The 21,430-nt window shown below is 37.6% G+C and overlaps 1 protein-coding gene across 1 annotated transcript; it reads left to right on the top strand.

Annotated features, from left to right (window-relative positions):
* Positions 1-2,144: 2,144 nt before the first annotated feature.
* On the top strand, positions 2,145-18,668 carry LOC131843359 (adhesion G-protein coupled receptor G2-like; the record flags this gene model as incomplete). The annotated part of the gene is made up of 7 exons (XM_059191987.1): positions 2,145-2,204; positions 2,541-2,579; positions 4,087-4,353; positions 7,483-7,584; positions 9,432-9,678; positions 10,663-10,865; positions 17,601-18,668. Coding segments are annotated over 7 exons (1,986 nt in total), but the record flags the coding sequence as incomplete, so codon positions are not given.
* Between the last annotated feature and the right edge of the window lie 2,762 nt (positions 18,669-21,430).

Here is a 21,430-nt window from a genome sequence, read left to right as displayed (position 1 = left end):
ACAACAACTGAAACAACCACTGATGAGACCACCACAACCGAAGTCACCACTACAACTGAAGAGTCCACTACCACCGAAACGACGACTCCGACGGTGACAACAACTGAAACAACCACTGATGAGACCACCACAACCGAAGTCACCACTACAACTGAAGAGTCCACTACCACCGAAACGACGACTCCGACGGTGACAACAACTGAAACAACCACTGATGAGACCACCACAACCGAAGTCACCACTACAACTGAAGAGTCCACTACCACCGAAACGACGACGGTCCGACGGTGACAACAACTGAAACAACCACCGATGAGACCACCACAACCGAAGTCACCACTACAACTGAAGAGTCCACTACCACCGAAACGACGACTCCGACGGTGACAACAACTGAAACAACCACTGATGATACCACCACAACCGAAGTCACCACTACAACTGAAGAGTCCACTACCACCGAAACGACGACCACCACAACCGAAGTCACCACTACAACTGAAGAGTCCACTACCACCGAAACGACGACTCCGACGGTGACAACAACTGAAACAACCACTGATGAGACCACCACAACCGAAGTCACCACTACAACTGAAGTGTCCACTACCACCGAAACGACGACTCCGACGGTGACAACAACTGAAACAACCACTGATGAGACCACCACAACCGAAGTCACCACTACAACTGAAGAGTCGACTACCACCGAAACTACGACTCCGACGGTGACAACAACTGAAACAACCACCGATGAAACCACCACAACCGAAGTCACCACTACAACTGAAGAGTCCACTACCACCGAAACGACGACTCCGACGGTGACAACAACTGAAACAACCACTGATGAGACCACCACAACCGAAGTCACCACTACAACTGAAGAGTCCACTACCACCGAAACGACGACTCCGACGGTGACAACAACTGAAACAACCACTGATGAGACCACCACAACCGAAGTCACCACTACAACTGAAGAGTCCACTACCACCGAAACGACGACTCCGACGGTGACAACAACTGAAACAACCACTGATGACACCACCACAACCGAAGTCACCACTACAACTGAAGAGTCCACTACCACCGAAACGACGACTCCGACGGTGACAACAACTGATGAGACCACCACAACCGAAGTCACCACTACAACTGAAGAGTCCACTACCACCGAAACGACGACTCCGACGGTGACAACAACTGAAACAACCACTGATGAGACCACCACAACCGAAGTCACCACTACAACTGAAGAGTCCACTACCACCGAAACGACGACTCCGACGGTGACAACAACTGAAACAACCACCGATGAGACCACCACAACCGAAGTCACCACTACAACTGAAGAGTCCACTACCACCGAAACGACGACTCCGACGGTGACAACAACTGAAACAACCACTGATGAGACCACCACAACCGAAGTCACCACTACAACTGAAGAGTCCACTACCACCGAAACGACGACTCCGACGGTGACAACAACTGAAACAACCACTGATGAGACCACCACAACCGAAGTCACCACTACAACTGAAGAGTCCACTACCACCGAAACGACGACTCCGACGGTGACAACAACTGAAACAACCACTGATGAGACCACCACAACCGAAGTCACCACTACAACTGAAGAGTCCACTACCACCGAAACGACGACTCCGACGGTGACAACAACTGAAACAACCACTGATGAGACCACCACAACCGAAGTCACCACTACAACTGAAGAGTCCACTACCACCGAAACGACGACTCCGACGGTGACAACAACTGAAACAACCACTGATGAGACCACCACAACCGAAGTCACCACTACAACTGAAGAGTCCACTACCACCGAAACGACGACTCCGACGGTGACAACAACTGAAACAACCACTGATGAGACCACCACAACCGAAGTCACCACTACAACTGAAGAGTCCACTACCACCGAAACGACGACTCCGACGGTGACAACAACTGAAACAACCACTGATGAGACCACCACAACCGAAGTCACCACTACAACTGAAGAGTCCACTACCACCGAAACGACGACTCCGACGGTGACAACAACTGAAACAACCACTGATGAGACCACCACAACCGAAGTCACCACTACAACTGAAGAGTCCACTACCACCGAAACGACGACTCCGACGGTGACAACAACAACCACTGATGAGACCACCACAACCGAAGTCACCACTACAACTGAAGAGTCCACTACCACCGAAACGACGACTCCGACGGTGACAACAACTGAAACAACCACTGATGATACCACCACAACCGAAGTCACCACTACAACTGAAGAGTCCACTACCACCGAAACGACGACTCCGACGGTGACAACAACTGAAACAACCACTGATGAGACCACCACAACCGAAGTCACCACTACAACTGAAGAGTCCACTACCACCGAAACGACGACTCCGACGGTGACAACAACTGAAACAACCACTGATGAGACCACCACAACCGAAGTCACCACTACAACTGAAGAGTCCACTACCACCGAAACGACGACTCCGACGGTGACAACAACTGAAACAACCACTGATGAGACCACCACAACCGAAGTCACCACTACAACTGAAGAGTCCTACCACCGAAACGACGACTCCGACGACTCCGACGGTGACAACAACTGAAACAACCACTGATGAGACCACCACAACCGAAGTCACCACTACAACTGAAGAGTCCACTACCACCGAAACGACGACTCCGACGGTGACAACAACTGAAACAACCACTGATGAGACCACCACAACCGAAGTCACCACTACAACTGAAGAGTCCACTACCACCGAAACGACGACTCCGACGGTGACAACAACTGAAACAACCACTGATGAGACCACCACAACCGAAGTCACCACTACAACTGAAGAGTCCACTACCACCGAAACGACGACTCCGACGGTGACAACAACTGAAACAACCACTGATGAGACCACCACAACCGAAGTCACCACTACAACTGAAGAGTCCACTACCACCGAAACGACGACTCCGACGGTGACAACAACTGAAACAACCACTGATGAGACCACCACAACCGAAGTCACCACTACAACTGAAGAGTCCACTACCACCGAAACGACGACTCCGACGGTGACAACAACTGAAACAACCACTGATGAGACCACCACAACCGAAGTCACCACTACAACTGAAGAGTCCACTACCACCGAAACTACCACTCCGACGGTGACAACAACTGAAACAACCACTGATGAGACCACCACAACCGAAGTCACCACTACAACTGAAGAGTCCACTACCACCGAAACGACGACTCCGACGGTGACAACAACTGAAACAACCACTGATGAGACCACCACAACCGAAGTCACCACTACAACTGAAGAGTCCACTACCACCGAAACGACGACTCCAACTGTGACAACAACTGAAACAACCACTGATGAGACCACCACAACCGAAGTCACCACTACAACTGAAGAGTCCACTACCACCGAAACGACGACTCCGACTGTAACAACAACTGAAACAACCACTGATGAGACCACCACAACCGAAGTCACCACTACAACTGAAGAGTCCACTACCACCGAAACGACGACTCCGACGGTGACAACAACTGAAACAACCACTGATGAGACCACCACAACCGAAGTCACCACTACAACTGAAGAGTCCACTACCACCGAAACGACGACTCCGACGGTGACAACAACTGAAACAACCACTGATGAGACCACCACAACCGAAGTCACCACTACAACTGAAGAGTCCACTACCACCGAAACGACGACTCCGACGGTGACAACAACTGAAACAACCACTGATGAGACCACCACAACCGAAGTCACCACTACAACTGAAGAGTCCACTACCACCGAAACGACGACTCCGACGGTGACAACAACTGAAACAACCACTGATGAGACCACCACAACCGAAGTCACCACTACAACTGAAGAGTCCACTACCACCGAAACGACGACTCCGACGGTGACAACAACTGAAACAACCACTGATGAGACCACCACAACCGAAGTCACCACTACAACTGAAGAGTCCACTACCACCGAAACGACGACTCCGACAGTGACAACAACTGAAACAACCACTGATGAGACCACCACAACCGAAGTCACCACTACAACTGAAGAGTCGACTACCACCGAACCGGTGACAACAACTGAAACAACCACTGATGAGACCACCACAACCGAAGTCACCACTACAACTGAAGAGTCCACTACCACCGAAACGACGACTCCGACGGTGACAACAACTGAAACAACCACTGATGAGACCACCACAACCGAAGTCACCACTACAACTGAAGAGTCCACTACCACCGAAACGACGACTCCGACGGTGACAACAACTGAAACAACCACTGATGAGACCACCACAACCGAAGTCACCACTACAACTGAAGAGTCCACTACCACCGAAACGACGACTCCGACGGTGACAACAACTGAAACAACCACTGATGAGACCACCACAACCGAAGTCACCACTACAACTGAAGAGTCCACTACCACCGAAACGACGACTCCGACGGTGACAACAACTGAAACAACCACTGATGAGACCACCACAACCGAAGTCACCACTACAACTGAAGAGTCCACTACCACCGAAACGACGACTCCGACGGTGACAACAACTGAAACAACCACTGATGAGACCACCACAACCGAAGTCACCACTACAACTGAAGAGTCCACTACCACCGAAACGACGACTCCGACGGTGACAACAACTGAAACAACCACTGATGAGACCACCCCAACCGACGTCACTACTACAACTGAAGAGTCCACTACCACACGCAACGAGGTGTCCGTAGGTGAGAAGTACTGAAACCAGAACTGATGAGACCACCACAACCGAAGTCACCACTACAACTGAAGAGTCACGACGACGACTCCGACGGTGACAACAACTGAAACAACCACTGATGAGACCACCACAACCGAAGTCACCACTACAACTGAAGAGTCCACTACCACCGAAACGACGACTCCGACGGTGACAACAACTGAAACAACCACTGATGAGACCACCACAACCGAAGTCACCACTACAACTGAAACGACGACTCCGACGGTGACAACAACTGAAACAACCACTGATGAGACCACCACAACCGAAGTCACCACTACCAAGAGTCCGAAACGACGACTCCGACGGTGACAACAACTGAAACAACCACTGATGAGACCACCACAACCGAAGTCACCACTACAACTGAAGAGTCCACTACCACCGAAACGACGACTCCGACGGTGACAACAACTGAAACAACCACTGATGAGACCACCACAACCGAAGTCACCACTACAACTGAAGAGTCCACTACCACCGAAACGACGAGTCCGACGGTGAGCACAACTGAAACGAAAACACAACAGACAAATAAAGATTAACACACCACTACAACTGAAGAGTCCACTACCACCGAAACGACGACTCCGACGGTGATGAGACCACCACAACCGAAGTCACCACTACAACTGAAGAGTCCACTACCACCGAAACGACGACTCCGACGGTGACAACAACTGAAACAACCACTGATGAGACCACCACAACCGAAGTCACCACTACAACTGAAGAGTCCACTACCACCGAAACGACGACTCAGACGGTGACAACAACTGAAACAACCACTGATGAGACCACCACACAACCGAAGTCACCACTACAACTGAAGAGTCCACTACCACCGAAACGACGACTCCGACGGTGACAACAACTGAAACAACCACTGATGAGACCACCACAACCGAAGTCACCACTACAACTGAAGAGTCCACTACCACCGAAACGACGACTCCGACGGTGACAACAACTGAAACAACCACTGATGAGACCACCACAACCGAAGTCACCACTACAACTGAAGAGTCCACTACCACCGAAACGACGACTCCGACGGTGACAACAACTGAAACAACCACTGATGAGACCACCACAACCGAAGTCACCACTACAACTGAAGAGTCCACTACCACCGAAACGACGACTCCGACGGTGACAACAACTGAAACAACCACTGATGAGACCACCACAACCGAAGTCACCACTACAACTGAAGAGTCCACTACCACCGAAACGACGACTCCGACGGTGACAACAACTGAAACAACCACTGATGAGACCACCACAACCGAAGTCACAACTACAACTGAAGAGTCCACTACCACCGAAACGACGACTCCGACGGTGACAACAACTGAAACAACCACTGATGAGACCACCACAACCGAAGTCACCACTACAACTGAAGAGTCCACTACCACCGAAACGACGACTCCGACGGTGACAACAACTGAAACAACCACTGATGAGACCACCACAACCGAAGTCACCACTACAACTGAAGAGTCCACTACCACCGAAACGACGACTCCGACGGTGACAACAACTGAAACAACCACTGATGAGACCACCACAACCGAAGTCACCACTACAACTGAAGAGTCCACTACCACCGAAACGACGACTCCGACGGTGACAACAACTGAAACAACCACTGATGAGACCACCACAACCGAAGTCACCACTACAACTGAAGAGTCCACTACCACCGAAACTACGACTCCGACGGTGACAACAACTGAAACAACCACTGATGAGACCACCACAACCGAAGTCACCACTACAACTGAAGAGTCCACTACCACCGAAACGACGACTCCGACTGTAACAACAACTGAAACAACCACTGATGAGACCACCACAACCGAAGCCACTACAGCTGATATTACTACCGCTATATCCACTACTCCAGGTATTTCGGTTAGTAAACTGATATTATTATGTCTTTTATTTTCATCCGACTACCGTGAATAAAAAAGATGTGTGTATATTGTATATTTTGACTGATATCTGTTTATGTTATGCAGTATCACACTTATTGCCTAATGTTTGGTCGGCCCATACTCTTCTTTTCACAACTCTTTCACATCATTCAGGTTATTTGTCTAATTTGTTTACTATCACCGTTAATTAGTCTTTGAAACAGAGTGCTTGCATACCTACGCGAAATGGAAAATAAGCCTACATTCAAAAGGAAACTTTATTATTATACTCTGAGGCAATGAGCGTAGTATAAAATAAAAAAAACAACAGTCACTTACGCTGTTGTTGTTTTTTAATTTATGCTATGTATTTTCTTGTTATACCATACTATCTATATATAATCGTAGTAATATTAAATTTGAAGTGGCCAATGTGTTATTTTGATTTATGACCTATATTACTGTAAAGTTTCATTAAAATCCATTTAGCATTTTTTGCTTAAAGAAGTAACAAACATTCATCAATCGAAACCTCTATCCATACTAACAAGCTTTCGCGTATATAACAATAATAAGATTCTTCAGTGATGTTTTGTCTAGGGTTATTATAATTTTCACCTACTTCTTAGTTCTCAGTTAAGATTAGCTAATTATATTGGTATAGATAATGTAACCAAAATTTCTCTTGCAGCCTGATGACATAATAGATCAAATTATAGAGGATATACTTGACATTTTGGAAAACGAGGATGTCCCGGTCTATGTGGATACTATCACTGACGCCTTTGATCAGGTAATAACTATACAGTATTGAGTAACTGTACAAGTGTACATACCTCAGTTTCTTTCGGCTACCAAGCGTGTTACTTTATAAGATGTGTTTCGGTTCTAGATACAGATGAAATTGCAGGGTAAGAGAGACATTCTTGATTGAAATTAATTTATCAACTGTTCGGAAGTATTCCTATTTGTTTCTTGGTCATACTTGGTTTGTAGGATATAGTTTTGGGAGGACATGTCTAGGATGAGTTTGCGCGTGAGTGGGACAGCTATACAAATTAAAATGCACGCGTATTTTTCTATAATATTGGATCTGAATTCTTATCTGTGATATTGGAAATTGATGATGCACGAATGAGATAGCGCATTTACGTGAGCGAAACGTAAATTTAAGTTTATATGTTAAATCTATATCTGTATGTATACTAATATTATAAAGAGGAAAGATTTGTATTGTAGTGTGTATGTTTGTAATGAATATGCTCCGAAACTACTTGACCGATTTAAAAAATTCTTTCACCATTAGGAAGCTACACTATCCCTGAGTAACATAGGCTATATTATATCTCCAAAAAAATTAGGGATCCTTACTAAAACTTTATTAATGTAACCTAAGGAGCAATAATATTACATAAAAATACCTAACACCGCGTGGGCTGCATAAAGTATTGATGATAGAACAAAATGATTTACAACGACTTTATATAATACATTATTATTTAAAAAAATTGTCACGACGGCATGTGTCCAACTATTATAGTTATGTCACAATAAGTGTTCTTTTAATTTACAAATTTAATTAAAATGCCGGCGCTAGAGTAAGCCCTTTTGGTATATAAATAAAATTGGAGTGTCTCTATGTAATATTGAAAAAAAACCGTTTTTTACTACATACATGCATAAATACGGTACATACACCAAAATAATATTTTCTACAATTTTTGTCTGTCTGTCTGTTTGTTCCGGCTAATCTCTGAAGTGGCTGGACCGATTTTGACGGGACTATTTTTGGCAGGTAGCTAATGTAATAATGAGTAACTTGCCTAAGGTACTCCTTTTACTTTTATTTGAAAAATAATGTTAAAAAAAATACGGAAAATACGATAATATAATAACAATTCCTTCTCAATAAAATATATTACAATATTAATTAATATTTCAACGAAGATTTATAGTTATACTAGTTTTAATACAGACCTAGTATAGTTTAATACAAACTCCATGAGGGATTTTCTCCAAGTAAAAAAAAAAATACATAATTTACATTTATTATATATTGTATAGGAGACATTTTTGAAATTTGAATTATAATATTATGAGGTCCTGTTGTATATGAATATATACATATATATATATGTATATATAATATAGGTATGTTGTGTCATATTGTTATGCACTTTGAGGCCGTCACAAAAAATTGTAATAATTCAACCACACTCTGTATGCATGTGCTTTATATTTTTGTGATACTGCAATAAATAAATATAATAAAATAAAAAATAAAATATAGGTAAAAAATAACGAAAAAAGATATGTGTACCTATATCGTGATATTTGTTACCATACAGAAGTTAGATATAGGTACACATATCTTTTTTCGTTTCGAAACGGCTTTACCGATTTTTAGGAAATTTTGTGTGCACATCGGGTAGGTCAGAAAATCAGCCAACGTCTATTTTTCGTACACCTCAATGATAAGGGTGCCATAGATATTTTTTTTTATTATGATTTAACATAGAAAAATACATACACTCTAAAATTCTCACTCTTCTACCACCAACTCCTATTTTTAATAGCGATATTAATTTATATGGCAAAACAACGTTTGCTGGGTCAACTAGTAGTGTTTTTTTTTTCAAGGTGAACGACCTTCTCGATATGGAAGAGGACGTTACCTTCCCACCGGAAATGCTGGATATCTTGGACACGTTGGGATCCCGAATAGATCTGAATGGTGCCCTGAACGATACAATAGTACGTGATAATTTGGCTCTACTGATGGCAGACGCCTCCCCAGATAACCCTGTTAGGGGCTTGAGACTAACTGCAGGAGGAGAAGGTAGAACGAGAAACTCATTTTCTAAGGACACTTTCGAATTTCTCTCTGGTGAGTGATTTATTATAGCACTTATTAAGTTTAACTATATGATGTGACGCGAAGCGGGTATTTTTTTGTGTAATTGAAATTGCATACAAGCTGACGGCCCGCCTGATGGTAAGCGGTAACCGTCGCCTTTACACATGAACAGCTCAACGGACATCAAGTTATTATGTGATAGCCGTGTTACTTAGCACGGGTGTACATGTATTATATATATATAAACCTTCCTCTTGAATCACTATATATTAAAGAAACCGCTTCAAAATCCGTTGTGTAGTTTTGAAGAATTAAGCATACATAGGGACGGACAGACAGCGACTTTGTTTTATACTATGTAATGATGTGTGTTGCCATTCTACAGGACTAAAATGTTGTAATAATAATAATATACTTTGATAATTCACGCAGCGCCAGTTGTTATTATTTATTTATTTATTTATTTATTCATTTCAATATTACAACACCATATACCATTATAGCCTTGGACATAACATATTAGATGTTCTCGGTGGTATAGTGGTATGGGACATCTCTTCTCTTCTGAAGATTGCGGGTTTGATTCCTCGAATTCAAATTTAAATTAAAAAAACGGTTATGCACGTGGGAAAATGTTCTACATGAATAAATGATTTTTTAATTTGTCGCTTATGAACGTCATATTTTTTATAATTTTTTTTTCCTCGCAAGGTGTAATTTTTTTTTGAATAACTATGATTGTTTGTAGCGGTCGGGGTGTTCTTTGTATAAATTATGTATATATTTACAAAAATATTTAAGTTTCGATTCCTCGTACGGTGTAATCAATTGTATGAATGACTATAATTGTTTGTATCGGTCTGGTTGTTTTCTATATATACAATGTATATATTTACAAACAAAATGTATTTATGTAAGTTGTTTAGTACCCAACATAAGCTCTGCTTATCTTGGGACTGGATGGCGCTGTGTGAATTGTCCTGAGATATTATAGTAGTGATAATTTTTTTTCAGATGACGATCCTGATCATTTGAATGCTGATGCAAGCGATGCTGTAGTGCATTTACCAGAGTCTGTAGCGACATCTACAAGGCGTATTAGTTTTGTTGTCTTCCGTGATGACCAAGCGTTTGCCAACACTAATTCTCGATTAGCTGTCAACAGCCGAGTGATCAGTGTTAATGTAGAGAACTTGACACAGTTCGATAACGACGAGGTATATATTTTCTTTTCTTTTCATTTAATTTATAAGTTTCTTTCAAGTCCGCCATTACAAAAGTTCAAGAATGACGTCAAGTTAAGAATAGAATAGAATAGAAAATAGTTTATTCAAATAAACTTACATTGAAGCACTTTTGAATAGTCATCACATTTTTTTTAATCTACCGCTCATTCGGGAAGCTGTCTCATCACAAGAAGAACGAGCTAGAAACTTGCGTGTTGCCCTTTTAAATAATTTTATTCTTACTTTACATTTTTAAGTTTAAGTGTATGAATACAAACTACCAATTAGCACTAATTCAATTAAATACTCAGATAGAAAAAAATATTAAGTATACAACCAACTGGTTAAACAATTAATAAGAGGAAATCGGTCATAGTGATTAGAGCAGACCAGTCCCTACAAGCAGCATCCGTTCGCGAGTATGACGGATGAGCCAGCCATCACTGCGCTCGTCCATATTTTAGGGAGCCCAATGACCCGTTATTTCATATATACCTATAAAATAATAATAATAAAATTCTGTGTAAATATAGACATTATAAAATATAATTGATAGACAACATTTGCTACACGACACGTATGTCTTAAAAAAGTAGAACAACTTTCTTTAGCTGAAATCCTTAATATGACAGCGAGGTTCAGAATATCATTTTTATTTTATATATTTTTATACAGCCTTCTGTCTTATTATACAACCCTCTGTCTTTCGACTTTACCCAAAGGTTGCCTGGTACAGTTTGCATGCATGATAAGATGTTATATATATATTTTAATTCACTAGGAAAATAATGCAGTAATATATCCTACAAAACCAACGATTTAAATAAATATATACAGTTACCAGATACTCGCCCCGGCTTCGCACGGGTGTACATGTGTTTTACATATAAACCTTCCTCTTGAATCACTCTACCTATTAAAAAAAACAGCTTCAAAATCCTTTGCGTAGTTTTAAAGATTTAATCATACATAGGGACGGACAGAGAGCGACAGCGACTTTATTTTTACTATATAAGAATACACATTTACTTTGTCTTCTATTTATATTTCCCTATTTCTTATATTACATTTCATATCTTTATCTATTATGATTCCTGTAATATAAATCTGGTACAATAAATCGTTAATAAATGAAATAAATAAACAAAATTAAGCAGACGAAGTTCCTTAAACATTCTCTTTCAATATTATTATCTTTATATAATATATAGTTTTTAGGATTTTTAATTTCTAGGTTCTTAGTTGTACAATTAAGTTATGTAAATAAAAAATTATATATGAGAAAAACACCTATTCAAAAGAGCAACACTCGAGTTTCATACTCATTTGTCTTGTGAAGAAACTGCCTTCCGAATGAGTGGTAGAATAAAAAATGTGACTATTCAAAAGTGTTTGTACTGTGTTTATTTTAATAAACATTATTTCTATTTCTATATCAATAAATTGCTTTCCAGGTGGTGAAATTGCATCTGAAGCCTGTTATCGAAACAACAGGCGATATGAACAGATCATGCGTCTTCTGGAACTTAGAAGACGGCAGTGGATACTGGTCAGATAGAGGCTGTAAATTAGTGAAGTCCACAGATCCTGGAGTTCTAGATGCGTGCCATTGCAACCACTTAACACATTTCGCTGAAGTTATAGGTAATTATAGTGTTTTATAATAAAAACAGGCTACTCGCTCCGGCTGCGCACGGGTGTACATGTATTATACATATAAACCTTCCTCTTCAATCACTCTATCTATTAAAAAACCGCTTCAAAATCCGTTGCGTAGTTTTAAAGATTTAAGCGTACATAGGGACGGACAGACAGCGACAGCGACTTTATTTTATAATATGTAGTGAAGAGGTAATTTACAAGTATACTTGTAATTTATTATAGAAAAAAAAACACTCTAACGTTCTTTGTATACAATATAATAATGGGTTTTGGATGTTGTTGGGGCTCCCTCGGTTCTATAGCGCATCAGATATGTTTGGAGTAGTGCGGGTAGCCGCATAATACGAAAACAACTGCATCACTGATGTCTAAAATTCGGTGCAAACAGCATCCTAGCAACTGTTGCAAATATATTAGATTGTCCGCTCCAGAAGCACTAGATATCGTTGCATTGCGAAACCAGTGCTTCTGAGCGTGAGCACAGATATATGAACTAATCTTCGTATATTATAATTGGCTAGCATAGTTTATAAGTTGTTCACTAATACAATATATCCATATTGTATTAGTGTGTAGTAATTCAAATTAAATAAATAAAAAAGTATCTGTGCTCTTTTGTCGCAGCAACAAAAGAGCACAGATTAGAATGCATATGCATACACCAATCTACACTATAATGTATTTGTATTTATATATACTCTTTTGTTTATTGCCAGTACGACTGCCAGTGTTTATGATTATAAAAGTATGGCCATTGACAATAGAACTTTTATACTATTCGAACTCATAATTTAAATTAATTACGGTCTATAAACTAATCATAATAGATCTCAATTAATAAAGTTATTTTAATTAGATGGATGGATTTGATATGAAAACTATACGTCATATTCTATTTTGATATGTAAAGGTAATTGAGTATAGTCATTAAATTTTTGTATCGCTGTGATCTTAGAGATAAGATTAGATTTGTTAACAACATATAGAGCAAATCAAGTTATTTAACTGTCTGTATATCATGATTTCAGTTCTACCACCACCCGATACCACGACCGAGCCGCCAGGTACGAATATGAAAAATTGCATTTATTTATTTATTAATGGGTTTTAATTTATTTTTAAAAATATAGCCTATATGTCATTCTGATGCATAAGCTATATTACTGCAAAGTTTCATCAAAATCCGTTCGGTAGTTTTTGAGTGAAAGAGTAACAAACAACCATTCTCACAAACTTTCTCGTTTATGATATTATTAAGATATACAATTCTCGCGTCACAATTTTAGTTACCATATTCCTCCGAAATGGCTTGACCGATTTTTATGAAATTTTATAGTTAGTATATTTAATAGTTCTGAGATTCGGCTACTATATATTTTTCATTTAAGTGATAAGGGTTGTCCATCCCTAACATTATTTTTTAAATATTTTTATAATGTGGCATTAAAATACATACAACCCTAAATTTTAACCCGTCTACCAGCAACCTCTATTTTTTTAATGGCGATTTTAATTTATAAGGCAAACCTACATTTGCGGCGTCATCTTGTTATATGTATAATTATTTGACGTTGGCATTTCATTGGTACTTATTATTTAATTGCAGAAACATCGACCGGAACAACCAGTGCTACATCTTCACCAGAGGTATAACGAATGTTCATTAAAAATAACATCTAGTATAATAATAATAATCTCAGGACAATTCACACAGCGCCATCTAGACCCAAATTAAGCTAGCTAAAGCTTATGTTATGGGTAGTTAGATAATAGATATATTTTTTTCGTAAATACATACATATAGTAGAAAACACCCAGACCTATACAATCATACTCATGAGTATATATGTTTGCGTCGTGCGAGGAATTGAACCCGCGACCATTGGAAGTAAAGGTGTGCTAAACTACTAGACCACCGAGGCCGTCAATCTCAATATATACATAAATATCGATCGGAAAATCTGTATTTCACCGTATATCATTATTATTAACATTATTGCTGTATATGAGAAAACTGTTACCTTAATTACATTCGTTGTTAATTTAACTTCATTAATCTGAATATTGAATTGTTTATTATTATGTTTCAGCCGGATTTAGAGCAAATTTTAGAAGACCTGGAGAATCTGCTGAATACTACAGACCAAATAGACATCAACCAAGCTGAACCTATATTCGATCAGGTATTTGAAGTTTTAGTCTCAATGAGTATACAATTATTTCGGTTTAAAGTTTGCAATAAGGAAATCTTAAAGCCCAAATATAATGTGCCCAATGTGATATGTTTAAAACGGCCAAAATTTTTTGTATGATCAATTTTTTTCCAAAAATTCTATAAATTAAATTCTAAAGGATTCAATACAGATATATCGTACATTTTGAAGAAAGCAATTCTTTAATACATTAAATAGAGGGATAACGTGAACTAATTATTCTATCGATGTCAATATAGTCCTCCACGCAGTCCCCTCTGGAAATCACTGTGATTACTTCCCGGTGAATTTATCGCGATGGGCCAACTGATCTCATCTTATCATCCTCAACTGGTGTCCCGCTAGCATAACCCGTTAGCTCATTCAGATGGACCATTCCATAATCATTAAAAATACACTAGATAAAATTTGTAGAACTGCGTTCAATAGTTATTATAATAAAAAAATAAAAATTACTTCTGAGAAAGTTTTAAGGAAGGTGTTACTTATAAATGTGGATGATAAGGAAGAAGCAGATAATGATACTCCAGAGAAAGAACTACGTGCAATACTTACTTTAGTAATAAAATTACAATTTATTTTGTAGATCGATCATCATTTGAGTATTGGAGAAGAAGTATTCCCGAGTAGAATTCTACATCTGCTCGATGTACTTGCATCTAGAATATATGTTGACGACTTTGGAACTGAGAGACTAATAAGAAATAATGTAGCATTGATGGTGGCTGATGCCGATCCCGATTCAAATCCTGTAAGAGGGCTTACAATAGAATCAGAAAACGATGGTTTTATGGGCAAACAGTTGGACTTCTTACGAGGTAGCGTTGATTCAAATATTTTTGTGTTTACATGAAGTGTTTTATTTAGATGACAAAGCATCTTTATCATCTTTATCTTCAATCATATTTTTTTGCTAATAATTAAAATGTCCTTAATTTATTTGATGACCTCGATGGTCTAACGGTTTAGTATACCGTCTTGCTTTGTATAGTTGCGGGTTCGATTCCTTGTACAGTACAAACATTTGTGTTCATAAGTATGATTGTTTGTATTGGACTGGATGTTTCCTATACATATATGTGCATGAATTTGTAAACGAAACGTATTTAAGTATTTATATTTATATAAATTGTAAATTCTACTATCTATAACATTGCCCTGGTTAGCTTTAGACTGTTGTGTGTGAATTGTCCAGGGGTTATTATTATTATAAATACCATACGCTATATGCTTGAATGTGGTCAATACAAATTTAGCGTTGCTATAAATGGATGTAGTGATTTAAAAGAATAAAAAATAAACAATTGGCAAAGATTCGAGAGACATAATTTTATTTACAAAATATTTAAAAGATATATTTTATATTTCATAACTTCTTCATTAGCTAATTAAACTTATAGTAACATTAATGTATTTTATTAACACAGATGAAGTCAACGCAACAATATTAGATTCAGATATACACGAAGTCGTAGTGAATCTGGCACCGTCGCTATTAAATGCACGGAGACATATAAGTTTTGTGGTATTATACAATGGTAACGCCTTCCCCCGTGATGACGTGTTCACCATCAACAGCCGAGTGGTCAGCGTCAATATTGCGGATATACCCCAGACCAGAAATGGAGAGGTAAATTAATTTATTAATAACTTATTTTGTTAACATTTTTAACTTTATTCCAGCTCTGCTCCTGATCGTAGCATAATGATATTTAGCCTGCCTTCCTCGATGAACCGGAGATTACCTAGAATATCAAAACGTACAAACTATACCTTTTTTTATTATTCAAATTCAAATTAAAAATATCTTTATTCAAGTAGGTCTATTACAGACTCTTATAATAAATAAAATCTACAGTTAATTTAAAATGATTTCGAAATTAGAAAACCTGACAAGAAACTCATTTCGTACTCTTTTTAAATAAACTTTGGACATGTTTACAATAATACAGATTCATTTTTAAATTCAAATTTGGGAGAATAGAGTGACAACCAGCTTATGCTATTACAAAAGCTAATAGTCTAATAAGTGTTCGTAACCCGAACAGACTAGACCCCACAAGCACCACCCGCTTACGAATATTAGACCCGTGGGGTAAATCGTATTGATTTCATATAGTGTTACGTATTTAGCCCATGTTGATGTTCTGATGCAATATAAAATCATTTCAATTTATAAAATGCGATAACCGTTCACGAGTATGAGGATGATATTATTTGTATAATAATATATAATAGGTAAAAAGTATTCTATATGTTAATCTAAGATATAACACTTCATTCGAATTTGTGCAGTACTTTTTGTGTGAACAACAAACAGCCATTAATCCTCACAAAATTTTAGCATCTATAATAACTGCGATTTCGTCTTCTCAAACGCTTATCCACTATTTCTCCTAGATTCAGTTTATTTATGAAATTAACAGTGCCCTATATTCATTGTGATGATTGTAATAAGATAAATAGTATCTTCATATCAAATTTTGTTAAGATCTTTCAGTAGTTTAGTCGTGAAAAGATAACAGACAGATTTACAGACATTCGTATTTTTTTTTAATATAAGTCTGCAAATGTGGATTAATAAGATTATCCAATGATATAAAATGTAATTATCGAGGTAACCTTTGTACAAAGTACTGCGTAGGTTGTATGTCTCGCATTTTTGAGCCGCTAAGTAACATGTTTTGTAAGACGTGTTTCGGTCAAAAGGGCAATGCGTTTAGTGGTACCATAGTCATTATATTATAATGTAATGTCCGCGATTGTTCTCTCCTGTTTACATGTTTAGGTGACGGCATCTTACTGACTTCTTTTGATAACATTTTAAATATTTGTAATTCTCTTTTCACAGTTGGTAGACATATATTTGAGTCCTTTGCAACTGCCCGAACAAGACAGAAGGCGATCTTGCGGTTATTGGGAGTATCAAGAGGACAGCACTGGATATTGGTCGCAAGAAGGCTGTACTTTTATTCCATCAGACAACCCAACAGTTTTAGACACATGTAGATGCGATCGTCTTGGACGATTTGCACAAATTGTGATATCGCAACCAACATTTTCTAAATCTAACGAGAATGCATTACAAGCTATTACTCTAACTGGTAGCAGTTTATCTATTATTGGTGCTATATTTATTGTAATTACAGCTTTATTGTTCAGATCATGGAGATCAACTTTCCGCAATCAAGTTTGGGTTCAACTCAGCATTGCGTTATTTATATTATCCGTTTGCTTCATAGTCACTGCTTCTGTAAGATACGTCGAATATAGTGTATCATGTTTACTCACCGGTATATTTATGCATTACTCTGTACTGGCCTCATTTTGTTGGATATTAGTAGTGGCTGTAATAGCATACAGAGACTTAGTTATAATTTCAAGACATGAAAATACGCGAAAGATGATAGTAGCGTCAAGTTTTTCTTGGGGTGTACCTATAATATTAATGATGATATATGCATTAGCAGCTGAAGAACCGTATGCGATGCGTTTTGCAGAAATGTCACCTAGTGGAAGTTTCTGCTATCCGTCGGGACTTGGTTTATGGTTATCAGTATATACACCCATAGGTGTCATATTGTTGGCTAATGTCATTCTGTTCTTCTACATAGTCGGATACATTTCCAGAAGCGTCTATATTCTGAATGAAGAAAATGCTAAGAAAGCCATTAAAAGTTCTCGCATAGGATTTGGCCTTGTCATTCTGTTCAGTTTGGCCTGGGTATTTGGCATTTTCGCTTACAATATTGTCACAGCCTATCTATTTACTATCACAGTCACTATACAATGTTTCATTCTATTTATATTTGTAGTATGTGGTGATAAAGATACGAGAGACCTTTGGCTTCATAAATTGAAATTAAAAAGTTCCACAAACAACTCTCTATACTCTAGACGACTCTCTCCGTCGTTTTAATAAATACTTAATTTAATGATATAATCAATAAATTATATTTAATTATAAATGTACTAAAGTTAACTTATTTATAGAAACATTTATCTACCTTGTTAATAGATCTAAGAAGTAATGTTTGTATAAAAATAAACCAAAATACTGTAAATACGATACGTAGTAATTTAGTTGTAATAAACGTATTTAACTGGTAAATATTTTCAAGAAAGAAGCAAAAAGATCTGCTTTGAAATACGTATAGTATTATTAGAAGTAATCAATAATATACAAATGTAAATAATTGCAGTCATAATAGTTTAAGTGTTAATAATTTTATTATAATTTTTAATTACTTTGAAATATACTGCCATACCTATTTTAATGTGCACAATTTGTATTCTAGAATTACGTTATAAATATCGAAGTAAGCTTGTTATTGTTATTTAATATTTGTTATTTATTTTACAATGTTAATATTTATTTAAATTATATTTCGTTGTTTTTTTGTTATATTAATCAGTATTAAATCATTTTTTATGTAACTTATTCTTACGGTTGGAGCTGAAAGTCAGTGTTTTGTAAGTATATATAGGTAATTTTTATTTAGCAATACACACATGCATTTATTATATTATAATTATTTAGGTTTATTTCTTGTAATTTGTATCTAAATGTTTGTATTGAGATGCAAATTTATATACATATCAATGTTTTCAAATCTTATTATATTTGACTGCTCAGAGATAGAAAAAAATCCAAGAGACTAATACCACAGATAACATAATATTACATACTAATACTATAAGAAAGTAAAGCCATTTTTCTAATTATACGTGTATGGCAACACTTTCGTAATGATTGTGTTGCCATGTTTTTGTATAATTTATCAGGTTGAATAAAGAAACGGTCATAAAGACGCAAGAAGTTATTTAATGAAATTGCAACGAAAGTGGCAAGTCAATAAAAAAATGTTGTAACATATTACAATGATAAATTTGTACGTAATTACAAGAATTGTTATGGTAATCGGTTTATTTTGGAAATGTGTTCTGAATATTGACAAATGCTGTTTAAAACATATCAAAGAATAAAATGATTCAGGTTCAGAAATGAGTCCGTGACCGAATATACATATATTACATATTAAGAAAATGGTTTTTGACATCTTCAATTTATTATTCTCATTGTTTTACCTTTTCATTTCTTTCTATTCTGAAAGTCGATTGTAAATGTTCATATTTTAATCCTATAAATTATAAATATACCGAAGTATATCAACATTTGTTATTATTTAATTCCATTTTTAATGACACTCCTGTTATTAGTTGTTTCTGTTAACTGCATAACAGATTTATTAAATATTGTTGTCAAATGTTTATAGTTATTACAAATACATAGATTTTTTTTGTAAATACATACGTAATATACATAGAAAACATCAAGACCGAAACAAACAATCATACTTATGAATACAAATGTTTGTATCGTGCGAGAAATCGAACCCTCGACCATCGGAAGTAAAGCGAGGCTGTTAAGTTTTAGATTTAATGACGTTAAGAAAGACAACAATAGTCTTTCTTTCACGTACAGACAGTGATTAGTTATATTATCATAATATTATTATTGATACAAAAAAATAAAATGTCTGTCTGTAATTTCAGATTACCAGGTTTTCACTAAATACTACACTAACTACACTAAATACTTATTAAAAAAAATCTTATCGTCTGTTTGTTCTTGCTAATCTCTTAAAGCTAATGTTCTAAGAAGTAACTTAGACTATTTTTATTATAATAAAAAGAAGTTTAATTCCAGTTGGGTGAAATCACGGGTAACAGCTAGATATATACAATAGCTTTTGCCCGCGGCTTCGCTCGCGTTAATTTATGCCCTTAGGGATGGAATTTATCAAAAACCTTTCTTAGGGGATGCCCACGTCATAGTAGCTTTATGCATGCAAAGTCTCAGCCCGATCGGTTTAAAATTGACAAAGTTTCATACAAACTTTCATCCCTTATTTTATCCCCTTGGGGATAGAATTAAACCTACCTATGCCTGCCTATTTCAGCCCGATCCGTCCAGTAGTTTGGGCTGTGCGTTAATAGATCACTATGTCAGTCAGTCACCTTTGAGTTATATATATTTAGATAGTACAATAGCGCAAACTAATTTCATAATAATTTGTCTAATCTTAAGTATTTTAAACCTCATATTTATATTAACGTTATCTACTGTGTATAATATTAATGTCATTGAAATATTAGCACCTATTAATAGACATTAAGATTAGAAGAGTAATCGACACTAGAAGAATACAGTATATTTTTTTTCAACACACTCGTAAATTGGATACAATTTAACCGGTTTTCGGTATATAAAGCAGCTCATAAACCACGTATATGTAGACGCAAATAGTGAAGTTATATGACACTAGCTACTCGCCCCGGCTTCGCACGGGTGGTGTACATGTATCGTACATATAAACATTCCTTTTGAGTCACTCTATTTATTAAAAAACCCGATTTAAAATACATTGTAGTTTTAAAGATTTAAGCATACATAGGGACGGACAGATAGTGACAGCGATTTTGTTTTATACTATGTAATTATAACAGTATTATTTGCTATTTTTTAAATTTCGAACTGACCGTCGCATGACGCTAGCCAGTAGGCAGAAAATGATTTAAAAAAGTAAAACGGCGGGAGAGCAACTGTGTGCATCACAGTTTAATGATGAAGTTTATTTAATAGTGAAGTTATATTCCTTCATATCGGGCTTCTCGACC

The sequence above is a fragment of the Achroia grisella genome, unplaced genomic scaffold, assembly GCF_030625045.1.
Source record: "Achroia grisella isolate CSIRO2021 unplaced genomic scaffold, CSIRO_AGI_Agris_v1 utg30203, whole genome shotgun sequence".
Lineage (NCBI taxonomy): Eukaryota > Metazoa > Arthropoda > Insecta > Lepidoptera > Pyralidae > Achroia > Achroia grisella.
This window is presented reverse-complemented; position numbering and strand designations above follow the sequence as displayed.